The following is a 27,615-nucleotide window of genomic DNA, read 5'->3' as shown; positions in this document are numbered from 1 at the left end:
AACTAAAATTAGTTTTACTGATTTTCTATTATATTTTATCTTTAAAGTTACTAAATTTTACTGAAATGAACTTATTTTTGCTGAACTGTAATTAATTTTAATTATTTTTTTTTTAAGGTGAAGTGAATAGGGCCTTAAAGGGAGAAAGTGACTAGTTTTGAAATACTTTGAAAAATGAAATTGAGAGGTATCTAACAAAGATTCCACTAACTATGATTATTTTTATTATCACCAAATATAGGAAGGTTCACGTGACTAAGTCAATACCAGAATACAAGATTAAAGGTTGAAATCCGGCATAACGTGTGTTCTCTCAAAAAAAAAAAAAAAAAAAAAATTACTTTAAGATTTTTTATTTTTTTTACATATAAATTAAATTATGAGGTGGTTTTAGGAAGAAAAGTTTATATAAGAAAGATTTTTTTTTCAAAATTTCCTATATATTAGTATACATACGTTTTCTATGCAACGAGTCCCACACTAAACTACCAAAACATACAATAATTTTGACTCGCTATATGTCTTTATCCTTCTTCACCACCACTGCCACGAATATCTCCCCTAACAAGCTCCCGCTCCATCATGGATGCCGCTGCTCCGGCTTCGTGTTAAAGGCGGCTTCCATTTCGTCTTATAAACAACCACTTGTATCTCCATCCTCGCCACCGGATGACGTTCTTAAGCTCGTTTCAGCGGATTCGCTGAAATACGAGAGCGGGTTCCTAGGCGCAGTTCCTCATAGACGGTCGACATCGGACTCTTTGGCATCGTCGGCCATACAGAATTTGGCGAGCATATTGACGTCTAGGGTGTACGACGTCGTGGTGGAGTCACCATTGCAATTGGCCGAGCAACTTTCTCAGAAGCTAGGCACTTACGTTTGGTTCAAAAGAGAGGATGTACAATCGGTAAGTGTGACAAACTTTTTGCACTAATTTCTTACATTTTTCTTTTATACTGTAATTAATTTGAGTTTTATTAGGTGCTTTCATTTAGTATATTATCATATCATTCATGCATGCTTTGTTCTACAAGATTGAATTCTACGTGAATGATCTGATTAAGAATGATGAGAAAGTTGTGAAATTTGTGCTATTATATATTTCCTCAGTTACTAAATAATTACATCGATCATTTACCTTTTTGTACGGTTTTTAATTAATACATTGAATATGATTATCTTTTATGTAAAATGATACTCCAATATATAGGTTGAAAATACATATTAAGAAGCTTCTAATTAACAAAATCTCAATTACTACGCTATATCTTTTATATATATATATAATAGTTCATGAGAATTAAGCATGTTAGTGCATTAGACCCCAAAAATGTACGTACGTGGATCATCTGAACTCAAAATAATCTCCCATGCTTAAGACATGGAGACAAGCTAAAAAATTGAATTTGAATTTACCTTAACTAGCTTGTAAAACTCATAAGAATGGTATGTTAATACATCTTTATAATAAGTGAGTCAAACTTTTAGAAATAAAAAGGTCGTATATATTACAAAGCATTATTAGCAAGTTAGTATTGACATCAGCTGATTATGATCAAGTCGATCTTTATCGTACTTAGAGTTCGAGGGAAGTCCAAGCAAGCTTGTCTCGCACCATTAGTCCTCCTTCCTTTACACCAATTTATTCCGATCCCTTTCAAATTTTAATTAACACCTACTTTAGGGCAAGTTACGTTTATGGCCAGACCAAGACGCCAAGACTTAGTCGAGCCTCAAGTGATCGATGTAGTCTTGATTAAGACTCTTGCATTAATGTGGAGACTGATCGAATGAAGAAAGCCTAGAGTTAGTATTGAAGAGGGTTTGACAAATGATAACCATAATCAATACGAGTACTCTCCATGTGGGAATTAAAACGATTGATGCAATAAAAATTTGTCTAATTATTATATAATTCCTCCGTTTTCTTTTACTTGCAACACACTATAAAAGGAAAGTTACTTTAGGGGAAAACTATGCTATTTCCCTTATTTAAAGCACATGACCCACTAATTTTCACTCCTAACAACCACTCATCCCATTTTAAAGTGTATTATATTATGAGAACCCCACATTTCTTAAATACCGTGAAAAAGTGTGTGTTGCATCTAAAAGAAAACGGAAGAAGTATAAAGTTGTCATCATCGACTTGTATCAATATAATTTGTGTCAAAAAAAAAAAAAAAAGAAAAAGACTTGTATCAATATAATTACTCTATCATAACGGCACAAAGTTTTAGGAGGTTGAGTTAGATGTGTCAAAAACTTCAAATTATATGCAGGTGGGATTTGTTAAGGTGATGGATTGCCAATTTGTCACCAATCAATCAATCATTCATCATCAATTTTATCATTCAATTTTTATTATTTCGTATATGAATACGGTACGTAGTGTTAAAAATTATACTAAAGTTGACATGAATTGATTTATCGTACCCAACTTTCTAGGGTTATAAATTAATATGTGAAGAATATAAGTTTTTATTTAATAAAATCAATAAATAAAGATTTCAAATGAGATAATAAAATTATGAAGTAATCAAGATATATACAAAGGGAGTAAGATTTCTTTCATTATTATATATATTTTGTCGCGCAATGTGAGAATGGTAGTGGTGAAATGTGCTAAGTTAAATGTTTTTTTCTTTCTTCTTCTGTGATTGAAATGGTGAGGATTGAAAGTAAGGCCATTTTATTCATTATGTATTGCAATATTTTTTTAGTGTTTAGAGAACCACAAGAATGGGGGTGAGAATTGATCCCAGGACCTCTGGGAGAAAAGCTCTAACCACTTGAGCTATCCCTCACTAATTATATTGCAATATGAATATGGCAAATGCTCTCTCCTTCTCTAATACAAGTAAACAATGCTTGTTTGAAATAGTTTTAAAATTTTTAGTTTTTTACCAGATTATCCTCATTACATTAATGATATCCCTTTTTTGCCCCTCATTTACTATTCATATTGAAAAACTTTTTTTTTTTTAACACACGCTTTTGCATGATTGATTGTACGTGCAACGTGCATCATCGAAATGCCTTAATCTCAGCATGCTTCTAATTCTATTACTTTCCTTGAAAACAAATCAAAGGTTTAGGTTAATATTTTTTTTCCCTTGAAAAGAGTTAAAAGATTAATACCCCGTAAAATGGTTACATTCGATCTTATTGATTAATTTTCATGTGCTCAATTTCCTTGATTCCTCTCAAATGAAACCACGCACTAATTATTAATTGAATGGAGTAGTAATAATTTTTTTATAAGTAGTACGTAATTAAGTGAATCAAAGCTTAATAAAAGCTAAATTAATTATTTGATCATACGATTAATCATATTGAATGGAAAAGCAAGAAGTTTTTTTTGGTGTTTAGAGAGCCACAAAGGGCGGGGGTGTAAAACGATTCCAATATATCCTGAAATCGGAAAAACTCTAACTATTTGTGTTTTCCCTCACTCTTGGAAAAGCAAGAATAAAACAATCATAAAGTTAAATCATAAAGATATGACACTAACACATGATAACCACTTGTGCTATCCCTCACTCTTGTATAGATAAAGTATGTTTGTAAAATACATAGGCAATAATAATTTGTACATCAGATCAACACATTAAAATAAAGTTCAATGAAATATGGTAGGTTTTTAATTGTTTTTTTTTATTTTTTTACAAATATACTTCCTCCGTTCTTTTTTACTTGGCCCGCTTTGACTTTTACACTATTTACCACCCTTCTTTTGACCATCACTTGTGAATGACATATAAGTAAAAACATATTCATGTGAGATCTTGTTAGAGTCACCTCAATTAGTACTATCATAATATATAATTTTTTATAAATTTTACTTATGAGAAATTAAAATTACCGGTCGTTAAAGTTTTATGTTGACAAGCGTGATAGAAGAAATAGGTCAACGGAGAAATTATGTATCATCAAATTAGAAATAAAACATAATTTTCCCTATATAAAATGTCCTAAAAAGTCTTGTATTCATTTGATGCGCACCTTAAAATGAGGGCTTATGAAGGTTGAACACTTGTCCACATGTAACTTAGCTCCAAATAATCCAACTTGACTTGATTAACATGCAAATTGAATTGAAGATGCCTTTTCAAAACAACTTAGAGTTGGCTTTATATAGCTGTAACAAATTATAAACAAGACTAATTTTAGCACCACCAAAAATAATCAATCTAACAAGACTAATTTTAGCACCACCAAAAATAATCAATCTTTCTTATACTAGTCATTTATATTTACTTTTAATGGGGTTTTGTGGGGAATGAGTATTTAATGCGAAGATTTATTTATGATTCATCAGTCAAAAATCAGGAATATCCACTTGAAACCAATTGGCACATTAGAATATTACAAGTGATGGAGGAGGACTAAACATATAATCCTCTCTAATCACCAATTGTTAGTGCATGTTTTTATAGATAGAGGAAGTAAGTTGAATTGATTTGCATGCTTGTGCACTCTAATTGTCACCAGTTGATTACTACCAGACCATGCCTATTTTCAGTGGCGAAGCTAGCAGGGTACAAGGGGGACAACTGTCCCCCCACTTTAAAAAATTAATAGCTTATAAATTTATTTGTGTGCAGATGCATAACATATGAATGAAGACGGTTCACTGGTTTAAGTGTTTATTTTAGAGCCTTATCCACACCAATAATCAGCACGGGATCAAACCCCCTCCCTGTCATTTTTATTTTTTAATCTCTTTTACCGAACTTGCAAAATCATACCCGCCATGGGTGATGGGGAGGGGGTGGATTTTACATTGTACCAAAATTATATACTTTTATACTATTATAAAAGTGTATATATATATATATATATATATATATATATATATATATATATATATATATATGTAATTAAAATAAAATAGTAGATATAATAATTTGTAATACACTAATTTTATAACTAAAAAAAGTGTGTAATATTAATAATAATTTTATTTGTTGTAATTTATACGTAGTATTAAATATGTTGGATTGTGTATTAGGAGATGGGGATTAGGCGGATCTTAGGTGGGGATTAAGTGGGGATGGATATCCAAGTGGGGGGGGGGGGGTGGGGCGGGGATGGTTTTGGAATTGTACCCGTCGGGGCGGGGACGGGGATGAATTTTGGACCCGCCGCGGGGATGGGGATGTGGATAAAAATTTTAGGTGGGGATGGGGATGGGAAGGCCAACATCCGTCTCGACACGCCCCATTGACATCCCTAGGAATGAGACTGTGTTTAGAGGACTAATGCTCTATTCTTTTTGTAGCATTTCACTTTCTTTTATTTTTCTTAAAAAATTGCTCCTATATTATTTTATGAGCAAGACAATATATATATCCTTCCATATTTTCATAACAATTATATCTATTTAAATGTTTTAAAATATAACAAATTTTTAAATAAATCGGATGTACAATAAATGTACATCCCTTATAAAGTTACTCTAAAATGAGCAAAAGTTACCCCGACATAAATAAAAGTTGTGAAGTATTAATGCTTTATTGATAAAAGTTACCCAAACAAATTGTAAAACTGACCATAGATTTGATAAAAGTGACCCCGAATGTATACAAAAGTAACTCTTTAAATATAATTTTGCATGAACGAACCTCTCAAATTACAGTTGTTGCATTTGATTAGCTATACTATCTTTTGTTCGAAACCTTCAACAATTTTGAACCCGTGCAGTAAGCAAATATTTCTTGAACAAGAGTTGGTATATCACATGTTTTTTTTTTAACTATTTTTTTTGTTGTAAAACTTTAACTATTTAATAGCTATTTGTGTCATCGATTCGTTTCAGCACTGCTTTCCCCAAGATGTTTTTCAAATTATGCGATATCTATTTGCCCCCCCCCCCCCCTAAAATTTCTAGCTCTGCCACTGCCTATTTAGGAATAATGGCAATAGAGAGTACGCTAGATAGTTCAGTTGGTTGGAGCTTCTTTCTTGATTGATTCTTGATTGATTTCAGAGATAGAATTTGGAATCAAATCTCATCACCTGTCCTTTGTGGCTCTCAAACACACGAAAAAAAAAGAAAAAAAAAACATTAAAAAAATAAACAGATTAAATATACTTACATTATTGTCTTAAAATAAGTGGCACAAGTTTTTTGTGAACCAAAAATTTACAAACATTGACCATTAATTTTCATCAAATTGTTAGAATTGAAATAATATATAGTCTAATGATATTTTATTGTTATTCAACTGCTTTTAATATTTTCATAACTTTTTTCCCATACAAATTTTATAATATTTTATGCTCGAAACTTTGCGTATTAATTACAATTATAAAAATAATAATAATAATAAAAAAAAAAAAAAAAAAAAAAAAAAAACATTTGAGTGTCAATGTGTCATTGTAATGGATTGACAATGTTATTTATAACATTAATATTGTTTACAATTTCACCCTAAAAGGCCGTAAAAAGTAACTTTATTGCTATATTCACCCCTTTATTTAAATCAATACTATCATTAAAAAGATATTAAACGTGACCTAAAACATTTGATTATTTTTTTTTTAAAGAAACTCCTAATTTTCAACCCCCTTAATAAAACACACACAAATATTTATTTATCACTTCTTATTTATTTTATTCCCTTCTCCTTTTCTTCGCTTGGGGAATTAGAGAAGGAGGTTGTTGCATTGCTGAAGCGGATTCAGAGGTTCTCGACGACGCAAGACATTGGTGCTCGTGCTGCAACTCATATTTTCACTAGGGTAGGCTTTGCTATAGCTAGAGGAGTGGGGGCCCAGATTGTATCTCGGCTTCCCACTAATTTATTGTAGGTTGTATGACTTTTGTTTTTGAGATATAATAATAATAATAATAATAATAATAATAATAATAATAATAATAATAATAATAATAATAATAATAATAATAATAATAATAATAATAATAAAGGACTTTTTGTGAAGAGCTACCTTATGCATTTTAGTTTTTGTGAAAAAGTACCTTATTAAAAAAAAATGTTGTAAGAAACTACCTTTTAATAAAACACTTAATGTTGTAAGTAGCTACCTTTTGCCGGATTAATGCATTAAATAAGGGATGTTTAATGACTTTTTTTTAATCACTTTTTCTCCTTTTTTCCGCCCAATTTCTCCATAGCACTTATAACTCCTAATCTCCTTTCTCTTTCTTTGTTAAATCAAGCACATAGTAGCAACTTACAATGTTCAATTTTTATAAGTAGTTTCTTACAACACTTGTCAAATTAATTCACAAAGTTCTGATCTTCTCATTCATCAGTTTGGCAATATTTATAAGAATACAATCCTTGGGAAACAATTCTCCTAACCAAGATAATATTCCCAAGATCACAAGATATCATAAGATATAATTATATACCTAAAATATATTATCTCCTAATAAGATATACTCTATCTTAACATCCCCCCTCAAGATGGAGCATACAGATCCCGAATGCCCATCTTGCCAAGTAACGTCTCAAACTGAGCCTTTCCCAAGGCTTTCGTAAAAATGTCTGCGAGTTGTTCCTTCGTAGGAACATATGACCGCGAAATCAAACCATCTGTAATTGCTTCTCTCACTAAATGCATGTCAACCTCAATATGTTTCGTTCTTTCATGGAATACCGGGTTTTGTGCAATATGCAAAGCCGACTGACTGTCACAAAATAACTTCATACCCTGTGAATGTTGCACACCCAAGTCTCTTAGGACTTGCTTCAACCACTTCAATTCACATGTCACGGCCGCCATTGACCTATACTCTGCCTCCGAAGATGAAGTAGAAACCGTAGGTTGCTTCTTTGTTTTCCAAGACACCGGAGAAAAACCAAGTAGCACAAACCAACCTGACAATGACCTCCTAGAAAGAGGAAAACTTGCCCAATCAGAGTCACACCATCCCTCTAATCTCAAAGCACTATCGGAACGAAGAAGAATTCCCTGTCCCGGATTTTTCTTCAAGTAGCGCACCACCCGAAGTGCGGCATCCCAATGCTCCTCTTTCGGATCCTGCATAAACTGAGACAATATATGAACAGAGTACACTAAATCTGGTCTAGTCACTGTTAAATAAATTAGACGTCCAACAAGGCGTCTGTATTTTTCCACATCTTCCAACACTCTGCCTTCCGCCAGAGCTAATTTATGATTCTGTTCCATAGGGAAATCTGCAGGCTTAGCACCTAACAACCCTGTCTCGGAAATAATATCAAGAGCATATTTCCGTTGACAAATGCAGAACCCTTGATTGCTTCTAGCAACCTCAAGTCCTAAAAAATAATTCAAAGCTCCCAAGTCCTTCATCTTAAAACAGTTTCCCAAGTATGCCTTGAATTGTGACAAGGCAACTTTATCATTCCCTGCAACAATTAAATCATCAACATAGATCAAGAAATTCAACTGTAATTTTCCTTTGGTCAAAGTGAACAAAGAATAATCAGAGTAGTTTTGTTTAAATCCATATTTCTTCAATGTTGACGTCAATTTTGCAAACCAACATCTAGGAGCTTGCCTGAGACCATACAACGATTTCTTCATCCTGCAGACATAATCAGAATTATTTTTGTTGAAACCAGGGGGTATCTTCATATATATTTCTTCCTGCAAGTCACCATGCAAAAATGCATTGTGCACATCCATCTGATGTACTTCCCAGTTTTTCACAACTGCAACTGCAAGAAAAGTTCAAACTGTCGCCATTTTAGCCACTGGTACAAACGTCTCATTGTAATCTAGACCTTCAACTTGGTGATTGCCCAAGATGACTAATCGTGCCTTCAATCTCAGCAATTTACCATGCTCATCACGTTTCTCCGTATACACCCATTTGCTACCAAGGGCTTTCTTTCCAGGCGGAAGCTTGTCAAGCACCCACGTACCTTGTTCTTCTAGAGCCTTGATCTCTGCAGCCATTGCATCTCTCCACCCTGCATGCTTCATAGCCTCTTTAAAAGTTTTAGGCTCATGACCTGTTGTTATAGCTGCAATGTACTTTTTATGTTTTTCTGAAAAACGTGAGCAATCAACAAAATATGTGAGGGGATAAGGAGTACTTGAGGAGGATGATGTAGGTGAAGCATTGCTAGATGGACTGTTTCGCCGTATTGTGTGCGTCACAAAATCACGAAATTTAGTTGACGGAATCTTTGGCCGCTTTCCTTTTCCCATTTCTTCAACTATTCCCCCCTGCTCACGCACCCCCTGTGCACTCTGTACAGCAGCACCCTCACCCGCACTCTCACCCTCACTCAAGGGTAGCAGCTGCGGTGAGGGCTGGGGTAGCTGCTGACTACTTGCGCCAGCTGCCGCTAGCTTCCTAGCGAGCTGATTAGGTGCTCCTGGGTCACTGGCAGACCTGGCCGCAGGTGGGCTGCGGGTTACCTCATCATGCCGCAGCGTGGCTGCGTTCCTTGCTGCCCCTCCAGAACGCACCTCATTCCCTCCAACAATCCACTCATCATCACTAAAATACTCATCTGGAAAAGGCACTTGACACTCCCTAGGTGTATGTGTATTTTGTGGTTCAATGTATGGAAAAATTGTCTCAATAAAACGTACATCACGGGATACAAATATTTCATTGGTTTCTACATCAAGCACTCTCCATCCCTTTTTCCCAAACGGATATCCTAAAAACACACATTTTCTACTCCGACTAGCAAATTTATCGTAACGGCAGTAACACGAACGTTGCGATTGGAAATTCTTCAATTTGTTGAAGTCGAGATGCACACTCTTGTGATGTCGCCTTCAATTTTTTTGTTTCTTCTTTTCCAACGATGAGAACGTTCATCTTTTCGAACTCATCAGTCATCAATCAAACAGGAACGTCATTCTTTTCGAACCTGTAAATAACAATTTTTGGTTTTTCCAGAGCAAAACCGAGCTCCAATCAAATATTTGTTTTTAAGAGTAAACCACACTCAAATATTTTATTGGTCTTTCAGAGTAAACCACACTCAAATCTTTTATTAGACTTTTAGAGTAAACCACACTCAAATCTTTTGGTCTTTCAGAGTAAACCACACTCAAATCTTTTGGTCTTTCAAAGTAAACCACACTCAAATCTTTTATTGGTTTTTCAGAGTAAACCACACTCAAATCTTTTATTGGTTTTTCAGAGTACACCACACTCATATCCAAAGGAGCAAAATAATTCTCGAATCAACTCACAAACCTTGTCTCACGGCACAAGGAGAACCAAATATATCTTGTCTCACGACACAAGAGAGCCGAAAACTTTTTTTTTTTTAATTAAATCATGGGTCAAAGCTGAGACCCTTGTTTTCACCTCGTCACACAAACTCAACAAAAACTTCCTCCCATGGTTATATTGGAAATTTATAGCTTTGGTTAAAGTGTTATCCCACCGGTGGGTTTAATTTTCTAACCCACCGGCAGGAGGAAATTTTTGTGAAACCCTCCCAAGATCTAACCCGCTCTTGATACCATGTCAAATTAATTCACAAAGTTCTGATCTTCTCATTCATCAGTTTGGCAATATTTATAAGAATACAATCCTTGGGAAACAATTCTCCTAACCAAGATAATATTCCCAAGATCACAAGATATCATAAGATATAATTATATGCCTAAAATATATTATTTCCTAATAAGATATACTCTATCTTAACAACACTTTTCTTATAAGGTAGTTTTTCACAAAATTTGATGTATATAAAGTAGTTCTTCAAAAAAAAAATCTAATATTAATCATCTCGTTCATCACTCCATTGCGCCACAATCACCCCTACATTCAATTACCTCTCTTCCCGCCACCTTACCAAGCCGTGTCACCACCATGCTTTCATTGTAAAATCCACCATTTTCTCTCCTTTATCAACACTCACTAAGAAAACGTCTACCATCATCATTGCTATCATCACCAGCTCCCCTTAAACTCATTTCTGCAGGTTCTTTTTAATACAAGATGTTGTAATAATTAATAGAGATCGATGAGAGAAGGGAAAGAATTATAAAACTTGTATTCAATCCATTGAAAAAAATACTACATAGCAACATAATTATAGTGCAAAATAACTAAGATATGAGTAAGGAACATGTTCCTATAATCATTGATCATGCTAACATTAACCCACTAAAATAACCCACTACTATTATAGTATGACTCCACTAACACAAACTAATACTTAGTAAAGCATATTCCTAAACTTTAGGAGTTAACTAACCACTAACAATTTGATTGAAGCAAATATTCCAACACACCCCCTTGCTTCAAATTGGATTACAATGACTATTCGATCTTCAGGCTTGACCTCAACGAAATTTACTTTTGCTTTTACATCACTTATCTTTGTGATGCACATCTCATCGCCCACACAATTTTGCTAGTGCACATTATCATCACAATGATATTCAGAGCAATTCTCTCCGCACAACCAAACCCTCGACATTTTTATTGATGCACTTCTCATCAATTACTCGATCTTGTTAATGAACATTTTCACCGACTTACATTCAATGGAGCACATCACTCCATTAACTCTCTTTGACATTGTCCTCCAATTGACCATGTTACCTTGCATCATACCAAAAATCTTTGTTATTATCTTGGAAATCGTCTCCGCGTTGATTATGACTTTCACACTCATAAAGATTATTATGCGATCTTTATCTCAAACAATTTTTTTGGCCTTTTTTCACAGGATAATTAAATCCATTTTATGGGCTAAAAGGGAACCCATAAATACATTAAACCAACCATTTCCATGATTAAACACAAAAAACACTCACCAAAATTCACTACAAAAAACACATCTAGATATTAATATTTCTCATAAACAACGAAATCAAGCCGCATTGCTTGTTTCTCTTACTCATTTCTCTATAATGCGTACTCTCTCTCTCTCTCTTTATATATATATATATATATATATATATATATATATATATATATATATATATATATATATATATATATATATATATATATCTTCATCTCTATCCCTTCTCTTTTCGGCTTTTTCCTAGATCTAACCTAAAGCTGTGCTCTTGATCCCATGTTGAAATAATAAACAGAGATGAGAGAAGGGGAAAGAATAAATAAAATTTGTATTCAATCCATTAAAAAAAAGTACTACATAGCAATATATATATAGTGCAAAATAACTAAGCTATAAGTAAGGATTAAGGAACGTGATCCCATGATCATTGATCAAGCTAACATTAACCTACTAAACTAACCCATCCACTACTATTATGACTCCACTAACACAAACTAATACTTATTAGAGCATATTCCTAAACATTAGGAGTTAACTAACCACTAACAATTTGAAACAAACATTCTAACATGAGAGCGGATACCTTGGTGCCATTCCAGAATGCTTATCGTTTGAATGTGACCCCGCCACTGCGGTGGAGTGTTTGGCAAATGTATTGACCTCTAAGGTTTATGATGTTGTGGTTCAGTCGGCATTTGCAATTGGCTGAAAAGCTCTCTGAGAGGTTAGGCACTAATGTCTAGGTTAAGAGTGAGGATTCACAATCAGTGAGTGATGGTGTTTTTTTTTTTTAAATCTATTTATTTATCATCTTAGTCTTTGATTTTGGTTTGTAGCTCATCCGTTCTTTTTACTTGACCCGCTTTGACTTTTACACTATTTATTAGCCTTCCTTTGATTCTCGTCTTTTGTGAATTATAAGCAAGGCAAAACACACTATTCGTGCATAATCTTAGTAGCTAGCAAGTGATGCATAATATATATATATATATATATATATATATATATATATATATATATATATATATATATATATATATATATATATATATATATATATATATATATATATATATATATATATATATATATATATATATATATATATTCCTCCGTTACACATTATGTGCAACAATTTCCATAAACGGATGTTACACATTATGTGCAACAAAGTAAATATTTCCATTTGTGGTAAAAATTTTTGTGTAAAATGACCAAACTACCCTTACTTAATTTCAGTAACACACCTTAATGAATAAGATTATATGTTATTAAGATATTAACCTACATTAATTCATTCATGATTTACCCTTAATCCCAATCTCTCTCCTCCCTCACAATCACATCCACCACCATCATCAGATTCATCACCAAGTTTTCTCTCACCTCAGCTCCCTCTTAGCCATTGCCGCCGCCACCACCTCCACTATTATTCTCACTCTTCTCTCACAGCCACAACCCAGGCCGAAATTCCCCACCCCCAACCCCGAATCCACCTAAGCACCACCTTACTCCGCCCGAAATTCCCTAAATTCTCCAGCCACCACGAACCTTGTTATTGCTTCCCTTTCTTTCTTTTTTTTTTCTCTCACAACCACCGCCGATCAAGTTGCCAATCTCCTTATCCCTTGTCAAAGTCGCCATCGGATCCTTTTCCCCTTGTTATAGCCGCCAATTCTCCTCTAAATTGAAACCCTAAAAATTGATTTGGGTTTATGATGGCTGTGAAATGGGCGAAGTTGGTTTTGGCTGTGAAATTGGGTTACGGTACGGTTGCGGTGTTGTTGCGATTTGGCTGGGGTGAGTTTTGGGTGATTGGGTACGGTGGTTACAGTTGTGGTGTTGGTGTGATTTGGCTGTTGGGGTTTCGGGTCATGGTGGTGATGAGGGAGTGGTTACAGGATAGGGTGGTAGTGGTGGTTTCAAGGAGTGGGTGAATGTGGGTGGTGGTGGATTGATGTTGCTGCTGGTGGGTGGTGGGCGTGGTGGTTGTTGCTGCTAGTGGGTGGTGTCGGAGAGAGGCATGGCAGGTGATGGTGGTGGTTGATTAATTTTCCCCCTTTCTCTCTCCTACCCTTAATTACAAACCCTTCACTTTCTTAATCATCCTATTAAGAAATTTTGTCTTGGAAAATGTGCAACAAGGTTTGTTGCACATAATGTGTAACGGAGGAAGTATATATATATATATATATATATATATATATATATATATATATATATATATATATATATATATATTTAAAAAACCTGTTTCCTAAGACGATATATGTGTGTTATGTGACACCCTCCTCTAACCAAGTAAAGTCTTTATTTCCATCTCCATTTATAGCATTTGACTTTGATATGAAAGGTAAGAACTTAACCACAGTTTCAATATAACATCACTAATATAATAATAATAATAATAATAATAATAATAATAATAATAATAATAATAATAATAATAATAATAATAATTTAATACTAAAACAGACATCGAGAGTGATACGTGTCACATCCTGGTGCTGTTTTTTCCCTCCAAAACTCCCCTTCCCCTTTTAAAATTTTTTTTTGTTAATATTTAATACTATAATAATATCATTTCAAATCTTTTATATTATCTTTATGACAAATATATATTCCTTTTTATTTGGTATTAATAATTATTCTATATAAATTTACCTGAATATTTATTTCTACTCTTTCAAAAAAAAAAAAAAATCAACTCCTTTTTAACTATCTTTTAAATGGAGTATTATTAGATTTTGCCAAAAAAAGTTATAATAATTTGATTCATTTAATAGGCGTTAGAGAGATTACTTTAAACATCACTTAATTTTTTTTCAAATACCTTTAGCTAATAGTATTTTATTTCAATTTCAATTCAAAATAATTATATATTCAAGTTAATTATATTTTTGTTATGAAATTTTACTACTATTCTTACATATTATCACAAATTGATTTATAGAGTATAATATAGCTATAAAATAAATGTTGTGTTTAACAAATGGTTCTTAAATATAAAGGTGATATATTATTTGTAATTTTGTGTATGTTTGCACTTTTGCTAATAATTTTTTTTTTTTTTTTGGAGATTTTAATTTGTTGTTCGATTGAATTCTAATGTTTATTAAAAATGCATTTATAAATAAGTATTCACTAATATGCCCACTAGGCCTAAATCAAGTCCCGCCTGAAAAATTCTTGAGTTCGGACAGACTAAAAAACCCATTTTTTTAGATAATTTGTTGCTTTGCCTATTAATAGAGATTATGACATTATAATTTCTATATATTTTATTTGTATGCTTTATCAAATTTTATTTGTTGGATATAATTAATTTTCTTTAAAAAATCAGACTTATTGTGCATGGCACAGGACTTAAGCTAGTTAGTAATAAAATTAGACACATACGTTTGCATATTTGGAAGATATGCTTTCTTTATATGAGTGATATTTGCATGTGTGAATGAGTGATAATAAGATGATACAACTTGTAACTTGTGAGGGATTTATATTATTATTTGGTGAAATATTGGTTTATGTGAAGGTTAATGTGAAATTGAGCATGATTTAACATGTGATAGAAATAACTTGACTTGTGCTTATGATTGTAGAAATCATCAATCAATCAATAACATAATACTAAAACAGACACCAGGAATGACACATGTCAATTTTTGGTGTAGTTTTTTCCCTTCAAAAACGCTCCTTCCTTTTTTGATAAAATCTTCTTTGAGAATCTTAGTATAATATAAATATCATAATATATTATTTCAAATCTTTTATATGTATGTTTTGATAGTGAATATATTTCTTTAAAATTATTATTCTATTTCTACTCTGTATGACAAATATTTAATACATCATATTTTATTCCTTCAAATGACTAATATATTTCAAATTATCAATCATCAATAACATAATACTAAAACAGACACCAGGAATGACACGTGTCAATTCCTGTAGTTTTTTCCTCCAAAAACGATCCTTCCTTTTTTGATAAAATCTTCTTAGTATAATATAAATATATATCATAATATATTATTCCAAATCCTTTATACGTATGTTTTGATAGTAAATATATTCCTTTAAAATTATTATTCAATTTCTACTCTGTATGACAAATCTTTAATACATCATATTTCTTTCCTTCAAATGATTAATATATTTCAAATAAGGTAATTTTATAACAATATTAAAATGATGAATCTATTAAAAATAATAGATTCATATCACATAAATTATTCTTATTGTTATTATTAAAATCAAGCGGGAATTTTTAATTTTTTTTATAATTCTTTAATTGATATCTCGCCTAATTTTAATACAAATAGCCTAACAAAATGAAATGAGTTTAAGGCCCTGTTTGATTCACCTTAATTTTGTTGAACTGAAATTATTTTATTGAACTGAACTTATTTTTACTGAACTGAACTTAATTTTACTGAACTGAAATTATTTTTACTGAACTTATATTATTTTTACTGAACTTATATTATTTTTTATTGATTTTCTAATATAATTCTTCTTTAAGAAAACTGAATTTTACTGAACTGAACTTATTTTAACTGAACTGAAATTATTTTTACTGAACTGAAATTAATTTTACTAAACTGAACTTATTTTTACTGAACTGAAATTATTTTTACTTAATATTATTTTTTAAGGTGAAGAGAACAGGGCCTAACAACATAACGTAACATTATAAATACTTAACCTATGCAATCATTTATAAAAATTTGATTGATTAATTAAAATTGCATTCTTTTTATTTGTATATCCAGTATTTTCATATCTTATCATATTTTAGGTAAAATTTTTACCATATATCAAATCGAGGTTATTATTCTTGCCTATTAAGGGCATGTTCACATTTATTGAATTGAGCCGAACTAAACTAAACTGATTGGAATTGAACTGAATTGAATAAAGCTGAAATGAATATTTTATGAGAGAAGGAAATTATGAACTAAATTGAATTGAACTGAATGAACTGATTAGAGATGAGCTGAACTGAAATTAAGCTGAAGTGAACAGGATAGTTTTAAATACTTATTTAGTAAATAAAAAGAAAACTGATACTAATTTATCATTGAATTTTTAAAACATATATATTGTAGTTTTAATATACTTATTTGTCTAATTGACTCTTTCCTTATATTTCATGTTTCATATCATTATACATGCAAAACAAGAATATAATAAATATATTATATTTGTTGTTTACCTTTGTTATTTTCATTATAATTATTTTTCTTTTATTGAATAAAAGTAGTTAAATTATCGTGCATGACACGGGGCCTAATCTAGTAAATAAATAATTGAAGGTGGTCACCTACATTAAGAATCTTAAATATAAAAAGATCTATCAGAACAAAAGTAATTAAAATAGTTTAATATATAATAAATACAAGTAATCAATAATTATTTTTTACTCTAGATTTATACGAGGGAGCTATATTTAGTAAATCTTCATATTAAAAAAAATTATCGTTTATCTAATGACATTTTTAAAAATTAAATAAATCAATATTTACCTACTTTGTTTGAATAGAAGGAAATGGAGGGAATAGAAGGGAAGGAAAATGGAGTGATGTATTTTTTTAATTTTTAATTTTTATTTTTTGATGTTTAGAGAGCCACAAGGGTGGATGATGAGAATTGATTCCAAAATCTCCTGGAGTCGAGAGGGAAGCTCTAACCACCTGAGCTATTCCTTACTCTCATTGATGGAGTATTTTTCATTTAAAAAACATATAAGGAAGGAAGGAAGGAAATTGAATGGAAAAAAAATGAAGGGATTAAATAGTAAAAATTAATCTCTCCAACAATGGAGAGATTTAAAAAGAAAAATTCACCCTTTTTCTCTCCCCTCCCACTCCTTCCCTTCTTTTCCTTCCCTTTCTATATCTATCTTAACACACTCTTAGTAGAGTACTAGGTTAGACACTTAGACTCTATGCCATGCACACAAGTTTTTAATAATTAATTTTAAATTAAAATTGTATAAGTAAATTTACGTATGTAAATATTACAATGGATTATAAAATAGCCTATTTGCCAAACAGATATTTTAAAATATGCATTTTACTATATAAACTGTACCGTTGATATTTTATTTATGTAAATTTGAAATTTTGTTTTATTTTATAGTTGACAATAAATATAAAGACGCATCAAATCTTTTATTTATGTATAAAATTTGTTTTTTTATATGATTTTTTTTTAAAAAAAAAATTAAAAATATAAGGGGGACACCAAAAAATGACACGTGTCATTGCTGGTGAGTCTGTTATTGATATAGTTAAATTTTCTTTACCATATATTTTTTTTTTAAATCAGCAACTCAAAACATCACTGAAACACATATTTTAATATTATACCATTCTTATTTTAATCTTATATTATTCTTATTTTAATACTCTCTATTTCATTCATCTTACATTTATTACTTTTACATATATTATTAATCCTACGATCTTTCTTTTACAGTACAAATTTTTAATGCTCCAACTATTGCACTTATCTCTTATTTAATTTAAGTCAATTAAATTGCCTAAATTTATATATCGGTCAAACTATTTCACTTATTAAAACACGGTTTAAACCCTTAGATTCCATCCATGATGGAAACAATTCTACCAAAATTCCACTTACTAGAGGGTTGAAGGGTCGGTCAAATGCAACAATAATTTATTTTCAGCTCATCTTGTATGCAGCCGGCCATACCGTGTGGCGAACTAAAGTAACCCTTATAACATTGATTAAATAACCCTTATAATACCGATCGAGTAACCCCTATAACACTGATCGGCGAGTAATTATATAACAATGACGAAATAATCCCTTTAGCACTGATCAAGTAACCCCATTACATAAGCGAAGTAACCTCTATAATGATTACATATATATTTTTTTTACGAGTATAATGATTACATATAAGATATAACTACTTCCTCCGTTCTTTTTTTATTGCACCATGAGAGTTTTCACACTTCCCAATGCATTACTTAACCTATTAATATCTTCAATTTTACTTGTGTAAAAATTATAAAAATTTGATATTTGAAAAGTAAATTTCGAGATGAATCTAACTAGATCCCACATAACTATGTTTTTCATCACAAATGATGGTCAAAGAAATTAAGTGAATAGTGTAAAAGTCCTTATGGTGCAATAAAAGAAAAACGGAGGAAGTATATAATACTTTGTGAATTTTTTACCGTACAATAATTAAAGTGTTACTGTTACAAGGTGCTCGACCAGTCCTACATTCCTTGTCGTCTAACAAAATAAAAGGAATAAAAACGTGAGAAAACATTAGATTTTTTTCCCAACCCCTCTTTCACAAACTCCCCTAATAAAAAAACACAAACAACAACAAATTATTCATCACTTTTACAACTTTTTTCCTCCGCCACCTCTCAATTTCCCCTCAAACATAATAATGTCCCTCTCATTCCTCCCCTCCTCCGGCGGCGCCGCCGCCACCTTCGACTCTCTCTCCTCCCTCAACCGCCCCACCATCCACCCAACCTCATCTCTCCTCCACCTCCCCAAACTCTACCGCCGCCATTCCCTCGCCGTCAAAGCCACCGTCTTCTCCCCGGAAGAAACAATCACTAACACCCCTCCGCCGTCGTCGCCGTTCTCGTCCGTTCCTCTTAAACTCGTATCGACCGAGTCTTTGAAGTACGCAAGCGGTTACCTCGGCGCTGTTCCGGAGTTTCAATCATCGGAGAATAATGACTCCGCTGTTGCTATGGAGTGTTTGACTAATATATTGTCGTCTAAGGTTTATGATATCGCCGTTCAATCGCCATTGCAGCTTGCTGAAAAGCTGTCTGAGAGGTTAGGGAATAATGTTTGGCTTAAGAGGGAGGATTTACAGCCGGTGCGTTGTGATTTTTTCAGTTTTATTTATTTGCATTTGAATTTTTGTTTTGTTTTTTTTTTTTTTTTTTAATGATTGTTGGCGAATTCGATTGAAAAGAACTCGAGACTTTAACCAACTAAACTACTTGACAACAAGTACTTTGACTGTACTCTTAGTTCTCATAAGTGGTTGCTGATTTTTTATTTTATTTTTTATTACTTGTATTACATTATACATATCTGGTGATTATGATGATTGATGTTTGGAAGCTTAATTTAGGTCAGATTTAAAAAAAAAAAAATGGATGATTTAATTTAATTTAGGGAATTATAGTAGTTATTCTCTGAAAAACAAATATTTAGTTGAATTTGCTGATGGTAAAAGTTTGGTTCTTTAGATGGTTCATTTTGCATTTTGTTTTTGGCTTGTTTTGATGATCAAGGTTAATTTTTCTCTGTAAATTTACTTGTTTTAATAAATCAGAGTAGTTTTTTTTTTTCGTTAATTATGGTTGTTTTGATGAACTAGCAAGTAGCATAGTCAGTGGATGGCAGTGTCTCAAAGATATGCAAGGCAGTAATCTACTGATGTTAACTTGCAATATCGTTCTGACAGGAAATTTGGAGTGTAGCAATTCTAGTGTTACTGTCGTTTTAGCAAATGAATGGCTGACAATAACAGTTTCGCAATTAAAATTAAACCTTTTTCTTTGATTTGGTTTGCTGAAAACGTTGAAAACTAAATTACAGACATTAAAAAAAAAATTGTATAATTGCAAGAAATTCAGAAAAAAAAATTTGTTTGCAGGGATTTGAATTGTAGATTATGAAATATTGCAAAGTAGATGAAACCACTACAAGATGTTAAGTATAACTCTTAAAGAATTGGTGTATTGTACTCTACTCCTGTCATAAATTTTTAGTTACCATTAGCAAATATACTCATAAATATTGAGAGAAAAAGAAGGATAGCTTTACGATTTTTAGGACTATTGAAAGTAAACATAATAGCCTTTGTCCCTTAATACCACCTTCGTCTTTACAGTGTTATAGTTTTTGTTCCATACTTCTACCTCCATTTTTTCCTATATATAAGAAGTATATGTTGTATATATTTTGTCATCTCCAACTCCACCTTGGGGGACCCTATTTTAGGTAATACATCTCTTACTCTTTGTCACTTTTATCCTAAGAATAAACATACTCACATAGGCGGTCCCTCTTTTGAGTTCTACATGTTTTTTGTTGCTACGGTAATGAGTAGTACTCGTGAAGATGGAGTTATAAATTCTTGTACGAAATTACGGTGACAATTTCATGAAAGTGCCGTCCTTTGTACTCTCATATCTGTTCATCTAGAATTTTGTTTCCTTTTCTACAAAGTAAATTCTACATTTTTGAGGTGATAAAAAACTTGAGTTTTTTCTCCTTGAAAGCTTCTAATTTATCTTTCTTCATGCCATGCAGTTTTTGAGGGTTCTATAATTCTCCTTTTGCAGGTCTTCTCATTCAAGCTAAGGGGTGCTTACAATATGATGGTAAAGCTTCCAAAAGAGCAATTGGAAAGAGGGGTTATATGCTCATCGGCTGGAAATCATGCCCAGGGGGTGGCTTTGTCTGCTAAGAAATTGGGTTGTAATGCTGTAATTGTTATGCCTGTGACTACACCAGAAATCAAGGTTTGAATATTTGTGACAATTTCTTATGCCTTTGCGTGATATATTATGACTTTATTTCTGAGTTGTCTTAAAACTGATGATTTCCATGTTTTATTCAGTGGAAATCTGTAAAGAGGCTGGGTGCCACAGTTGTTCTTGTGGGTGATTCATATGACGAGGCACAAGCATATGCTAAAAATAGGGCGGAAGAGGAGGGGCGGACATTTATCCCCCCATTTGACCATCCAGATATCATTATGGGACAAGGGACAGTAGGCATGGAGATTGTGAACCAGTCAAAAGGCCGTCCTCTACATGCGATCTTTGTTCCTGTAGGTGGTGGTGGACTCATAGCTGGTATTGCTGCTTATGTAAAGAGAATTCAACCAGAGGTTGGTTTTTGGCTGTGCATTTTTTAAAAAAAATTTACTGTCCATAGTGATATTCAGTGAAAAACATAACTTTGTAGTTCGTGTTATTATTTTTCTTATGCTTTGGAGAGCTGTGGTGCACTTATGTCTGTATGCTTTATTTGCTACTATGTTTGCAATGCATGTCCTTTCCACTTTGCTTTAACTAATTTCTTAATCTTCAGATTCCCTTGTAGTAATGTCAATTTATTCTTATCATGATGCTATATGTGCTATATCTCTTATCAGGTCAAAATTATAGGGGTGGAACCAGCTGATGCCAATGCAATGGCTCTTTCATTACATCATGGACAAAGAATTATGCTAGATAAAGTTGGAGGGTTCGCGGATGGTGTTGCTGTTAAAGTTGTTGGGGAAGAACCTTTTCGCATATGCAAGGAATTGATTGATGGTGTAGTTCTTGTTAATCGTGATGCCATTTGTGCCTCTATAAAGGTTAGCACCAAAATTTAACCCAAGACCTGCAATGTAGATCCATGCTATCTATATTTCATGGATTGTAATTGTAATTCTATATCGCATTCTGTTCAGTACTTGTGACACACTTTGATTTCTGTTTCCCTCTTTTGTAGATTCATGTATTTATGAAAAATTTATCTTTCTCTGAATATGGAACCTAGTTATTTGTTACGAAGCCACGGAAGTAACTGTTTACTCATTGCAGGGCTCACTGACTTTTTGTTGATGGAGTATTACTGAATATGAATTAGAATTATTAGAAGCCTCAGTTCATCACTTGAATGTTCAAATTCAGGTTTTTTGTTTTTAAGAATCACTCCTAAGCTAGATTAGTGACCTTGATTTCAAGAAGGATGCACATCATCATCAAACTCTTGAGGCTTATAAGATTCTCATTGTCGTCATTATGCCCATCAATAATTATTTATTGCTGAAATCTCTACTCTTCTATGTCTAAATTCTGCTGTGAATTAATTTTTCTTTACCTTGACCACACATATCATTCTATCAAAACAAAAAAAATGGCTTTAACATTTTTTGAATTTAATGACTACTTTCAGCTAATATATCATATTTTATGCTGAATTGCCAAATATTGTATTGGTTCAAGGAATCAGTAGTTTCTAGAACTAATATTCTGATTTGTTAACGTAGAACATGTTCGAGGAGAAAAGGAGTATACTGGAACCAGCAGGTGCTCTTGCTCTCGCTGGTGCAGAAGCCTATTGCAAATATTATGGCATAAAGAATGAAAATGTTGTTGCAATCACCAGTGGGGCTAATATGAATTTTGATAGATTGAGATTAGTCACTGAACTTGCAGACGTTGGTCGGCAGCGGGAAGCAGTACTTGCAACCTTTATGCCTGAAGAACCTGGTAGCTTCAAAATATTTGCTGAGATGGTAGGCCACTCATTTGAAAGTCAACCTTCTGCACTTTAAGTAGCTCTTATTTATGTTCAAAGAATTTTGGCTTTACAGGTGGGGCCAATGAACATTACAGAATTTAAATACAGATATAACTCTGCAAAGCAAGAAGCTTTAGTTCTCTACAGGTAAGAACTTCTGAAGTCATCTTTAAAGCCTTAATCTTGACACCTGATGTCGGCTTCATTTAATAATATCATTTCACTTGTTTTGCGTTTTATCTTGTTGATTGCTCTAAATTTCCAATTAGCTAGCATTCTGTTCTAGTACAGAATTTATTGATAGACCATGACTAGGAAAACTCCCAATTGGCAAAACTAGGAAATTGTTGAAGTGATTAACTCTGACTTACATTCGATTTTATAACTTAAGCCAACAAGTAACTCTGCTTTTCTAGAAATTTTTTTCCTTTCTTTTGTTAGTCTATTTTTATACAATATTCCACTCACTATTACAACCTCAACTGCAAGTATCCTTCTATTGTTTTAGTTCGTCTCCCAATTCCATTGAAATAAAGGGATGACATGAAACTTGAGGGAGCCTTGAAAGGATATTTGTTAGTTTGGATATCCGCCTTTTTGAAAATTGCTGGTGATGTAATCATATCTATTGCCATTTGCTCCAATCATTTATAATAAGTCCTAGAGGTCCATTTTGAGTCTTTGGCATTCACCCTTTGTGGTGCCAGTTGAAGTATGAATAATATCCAAGGAAGGCAAATTCATTAAGAATGTTCCTCGAGTATTTTAGAAATATGTTGGAATTGATTGATTATTAGAGTTGGCTATTGGGTTGTTTAGTTTAGGTTTAAGTCGGATCAATTCTGGTTAGGTCATGTTTGGGTCAAGTTAAATTCGATTCTATTTCCATTTGGCTTATTATATTTATATTCATTAGTAGACACATTGATTGTTTAGTTTAGTTTGGGTCGGATAAAGTTTGAGTCAAGTGATATCAAGTATAGTTGGGGTTTCGGGTAAGGTAATAGGGTATGGGACAAAACTGCAACCATGATTCTCATAGAGTCAAGATTATGAGAAGTGGTAAAATTATAAATTGTAACATACCACCCATGTCTTCTAGAAGATTACTATATTTTCAAGTGAATTGTTACAGCCCTTGGGTGGTCTTGTGTTATAAGATAATGTGTTACAGTCTTACAATTGGATGGTTTCACATGCATAAACCCGGATATGATTAGAGTACAACAAGAAAATATTAAATATAATTTAGAAAGGGTGTGGCTACTCGTGTGGGCGTGTGGCTCACTCTTTTTTAATTTGGTTGTGAAGGTGTTAGGTTGAGAGCAAAAGGTTTCACGTGGTTACATTAATGTTTGCTTCCAATTTTCAGTCGTGGTGTATTACTGTATTTATTGAAACCTACTGTTCATAAGCCATACTTCATTACATTAGTTGGGAATAAGATCAGTGTATGAAATTCCTTGCTTATGCATTGAGGAGCTGGGTAATTGAGGACTTTAGGTAGATTGTTGCACATTCAACAAAATAAATCTGAGCTGTACCAGAAATGTATGTCTCCCTCCTTGTACAAGGCTCACATCAATCAATTTCTTAAGTTTCATAATTTTTCCAGTGCGCCTCATTGTGACTGAAGAGCACCCTAGGCACAAAAGGATCCCTCTCACCTTAGTGCACCTTCAGCCTTTTTTATACATTGAATTGGTTAGGCAATATATGCATCACTGGTCCTTTCAGGAATGCATTATAGAATGCCCACTGGTCCTTTCAGGAATGCATTATAGAATGCCCACTGGTCTTGCATATGAAATAAGAAGGCTTACTAAGGGAGCTTCTGAAGACTTTATTTGATTTATAAGGTCTTTGCATAAGGGGAAAGTCATCTTTTCCAATTTAATGAAATGTTTTTAGAGTTGAGATCAGAAATCGAGAATCTTGCAACATCTTCTAAGCTTTCTGTTGGCTGTTTGGGAGTGTGGTTTGCTTTACTTAAATTGGGTATGTTGATTCCATTCTTTTTGCTTGTTCTCTCACAGCTTGAATATTCTGATAAAAATTTATAGAAGCAGCAGTCAGTTCTTTTGTCTGAGGTTTTAGCTGCTCTGTTTGTAATTCAAGAAACAGTTCAAGTTTTCATTTCTAGTGAAGCCATTGCTTAAACTGCTAAAATTTGTTGGCAATCGTCCAAACTTGATCTTAGTTATACAGTTTGAATTTATGAGTGGAAAAAAGTTTGGAGTGTGCTGGTTGCCAGCATAGCTATGATTATGCAAGCTGCTCATCCTGAAATAATTCTAATATGCTGCATATATATTCCGGAATTCCCTAGCCTTTTCTTGACCTGAGGGATATGTTATCTTGTCTTAACTGAACTTCCAGTGATTTGATTGTCAAAAGCTGTTATATAGTCCAGGGCTTAACCAGCTCGCAGCTTGCAGTTGGACTCAAACAAGAGGCATACGCCTGAACTAGTGAAGTATCTAAATTCTATACAGTGTGTTCCTTTGTTTTGATTCCTCCTACATGGTCACAACTTTTACACAGTGCACAATGATGGGGCAAGGGTTATACAATTATATAAACCCTAATGCACCATAAGAATGTATATAACTCTAAATTGAAGCTTGTATCTGATGTCATTCTTTATAAGCTTTAAGTCTTCTTTCCTTTTGCAGTAGTCCTTTGACAATGTTTGTCATCCAGGAGTACCTATAAGGCTATAACGTCTATATATGCCTAACAATCTTATTTTAGAACAAGTTGTGATTTTTTTTTTGCTGGTTTATGTTTATTTTGCAGTGTTGGTCATCATACTGTTTCTGAACTTGAAGCAATGAAGGAGCGAATGGAATCTTCTAAGCTTCGAACTATCAACTTAACGGATAATGATTTGGTTAAAGATCATTTACGGCATCTGGTATGCATCTTCCTTATTTTGAAGTCAAAATTTCCATTAACAGATGATTACGAGTACTTTGGATCCAAAGTTGTCTCCAGAAACTTCCTAAGAGAGCCATACTGGTGGGGAAGGTTTTGGTGGAATCACAGAGAGCAATGAGACAAAATTATTTGGCCTATATCTAAGCGGAAATAAAAGGAATTCCAGTATTTAAAAATCTATCAACGATTAAAAAAAATTATATATTTAAAATGCTTCGCATGGAACCATGGAAGGTCCCATTGAGCAGTTTTTTCTAGAAGAATGATTTATTAGATGTTCTTTGTAAATGTCTCTTAAAACGGAAATATATTATCACACTGTTGCATTCACTGTGCCCGAAGAAGGGCTTGACTTTATAAAGATGCACTTTGATTGTTTGATTACTGTGTCTCTCAAGGTAGATTTCATTAGAATTCAACCCTGATTACCTTTTTTTGTAGATGGGAGGCCGGTCAGATGTCCAAAATGAACTACTTTGTAGATTTATTTTCCCAGAAAGACCAGGAGCTTTGATGAAATTTCTGGATGCATTCAGCCCACGATGGAATATTAGTTTATTTCATTACCGTGCACAGGTAAGTTTTTGCAATTTTGTTTTCTCAAAATCTATCTTATATTGTCTTGTATTTATATTTCTCAAATTACTTTATTATATGGTTAGGGTGAAGCTGGTGCAAATGTGTTAGTTGGAATCCAAGTTCCTTCATCTGAGATGGACCAGTTTCAGCAGTGTGCTGATAACCTTGGTTTTATGTACGCTATAGAGAATGGAAATGAAGTTTACGAGGTATTGATGCACTGACTTGTAGGCGGCGTAGGATAAAACAAGAGCTTTTTGAAATCTTCAGAGAAGTGATGGTGCAAGTACCAAATGTGATTCAAACATCTTCAATTGAGAAGCAAAGCGTAATTTATCTTGTAGCACAATCGTTTGATGATTCGTTGGTACACCATCCACTCCCTTTTGTTGCCTTACCTATATAAAAATCTCTATGTATGCTACAAATTTGTGTAAAAGGAGTTCTCTCGAACTCTAGTCTGTACTCTGTAGTATAGTGTTACAAATTCTTGATTACTTAATGATTTAGTGAATGTTTGTAATAGTGTTCCAGTTAAGTATTTTTATTTTTCCTTCAGCAACTTGGGTATGCAATTTTTTCTTTTTATTTAAACCTTTTTAATTTATTACTTCAAGCAACTCGCTGAGTTGCTTGAAGAGTTAAGACTTAAGAGGATAATGATTGTATTACTATTTCCGTCCCAATAAGATTATCCCATACTAGTTTTGGCCTCGTGCAATGTCTGGATTTATAAAGTATGATTTATTAATAATAATCAATTGAAATAAAGTTAATTGAAATTAAATGACTTATGTAACACTTTTTTTTTTTGAGTTAAGCACAAATTCAGGTACTTAATTCTTCCTTTTTTCACCGTTTAGGTACTTAATTTTTTTTACTTTGCTTTTGGGTATTGAGTTAAGAATTCCGGCCAAAAAAAATAAATCAACCTAAGAATTCAGTACCTTTGGTTAAAGAATTCAGTACCTTAAAAAGAGAAAGTGGGTCCCACCCGATTAAAAAATTTCGCGAGTCACCCTTAATTTT

The 27,615-nt window shown here is 32.8% G+C and overlaps 1 protein-coding gene across 2 annotated transcripts; it reads left to right on the top strand.

Annotated features, from left to right (window-relative positions):
- Positions 1–511: 511 nt before the first annotated feature.
- LOC145623834 (threonine dehydratase 1 biosynthetic, chloroplastic-like) lies at positions 512–27,196 on the top strand. 2 transcript variants are annotated; one of them, XM_081676713.1, is made up of 9 exons: positions 512–908; positions 21,111–21,290; positions 21,389–21,661; positions 21,929–22,135; positions 22,814–23,062; positions 23,141–23,214; positions 25,867–25,984; positions 26,449–26,583; positions 26,670–27,196. In XM_081676713.1, exons 1-9 carry the CDS (start codon positions 519–521, stop codon positions 26,808–26,810), a joined length of 1,767 nt encoding a protein of 588 aa, XP_081532839.1. In that variant the 5' UTR covers positions 512–518; the 3' UTR covers positions 26,811–27,196. The 2 variants fall into 2 exon arrangements, with proteins under 2 accessions (XP_081532839.1, XP_081532838.1); XM_081676712.1 differs by lacking the exon at positions 512–908 and adding an exon at positions 19,067–19,630.
- The last annotated feature ends 419 nt before the right edge of the window (positions 27,197–27,615 follow it).

This window comes from Chenopodium album, chromosome 3 (assembly GCF_948465745.1).
Source record: "Chenopodium album chromosome 3, dcCheAlbu1.1, whole genome shotgun sequence".
In the NCBI taxonomy this organism is placed as follows: domain Eukaryota; kingdom Viridiplantae; phylum Streptophyta; class Magnoliopsida; order Caryophyllales; family Amaranthaceae; genus Chenopodium; species Chenopodium album.
Note: the sequence above shows the minus strand (reverse complement) of the source record. Positions and strands in the feature narration are given on the sequence as shown.

Coding starts and splice junctions, on each gene's coding strand:
- LOC145623834 (XM_081676712.1), top strand. CDS start 19,184: ATGTCCCTCTCATTCCTCCCCTCCTCCGGCGGCGCCGCCGCCACCTTC. Junction 21,662..21,928: donor TAAAGAGAATTCAACCAGAG/GTTGGTTTTTGG, acceptor ATCTCTTATCAG/GTCAAAATTATAGGGGTGGA. Junction 26,584..26,669: donor TATTTCATTACCGTGCACAG/GTAAGTTTTTGC, acceptor TTATATGGTTAG/GGTGAAGCTGGTGCAAATGT.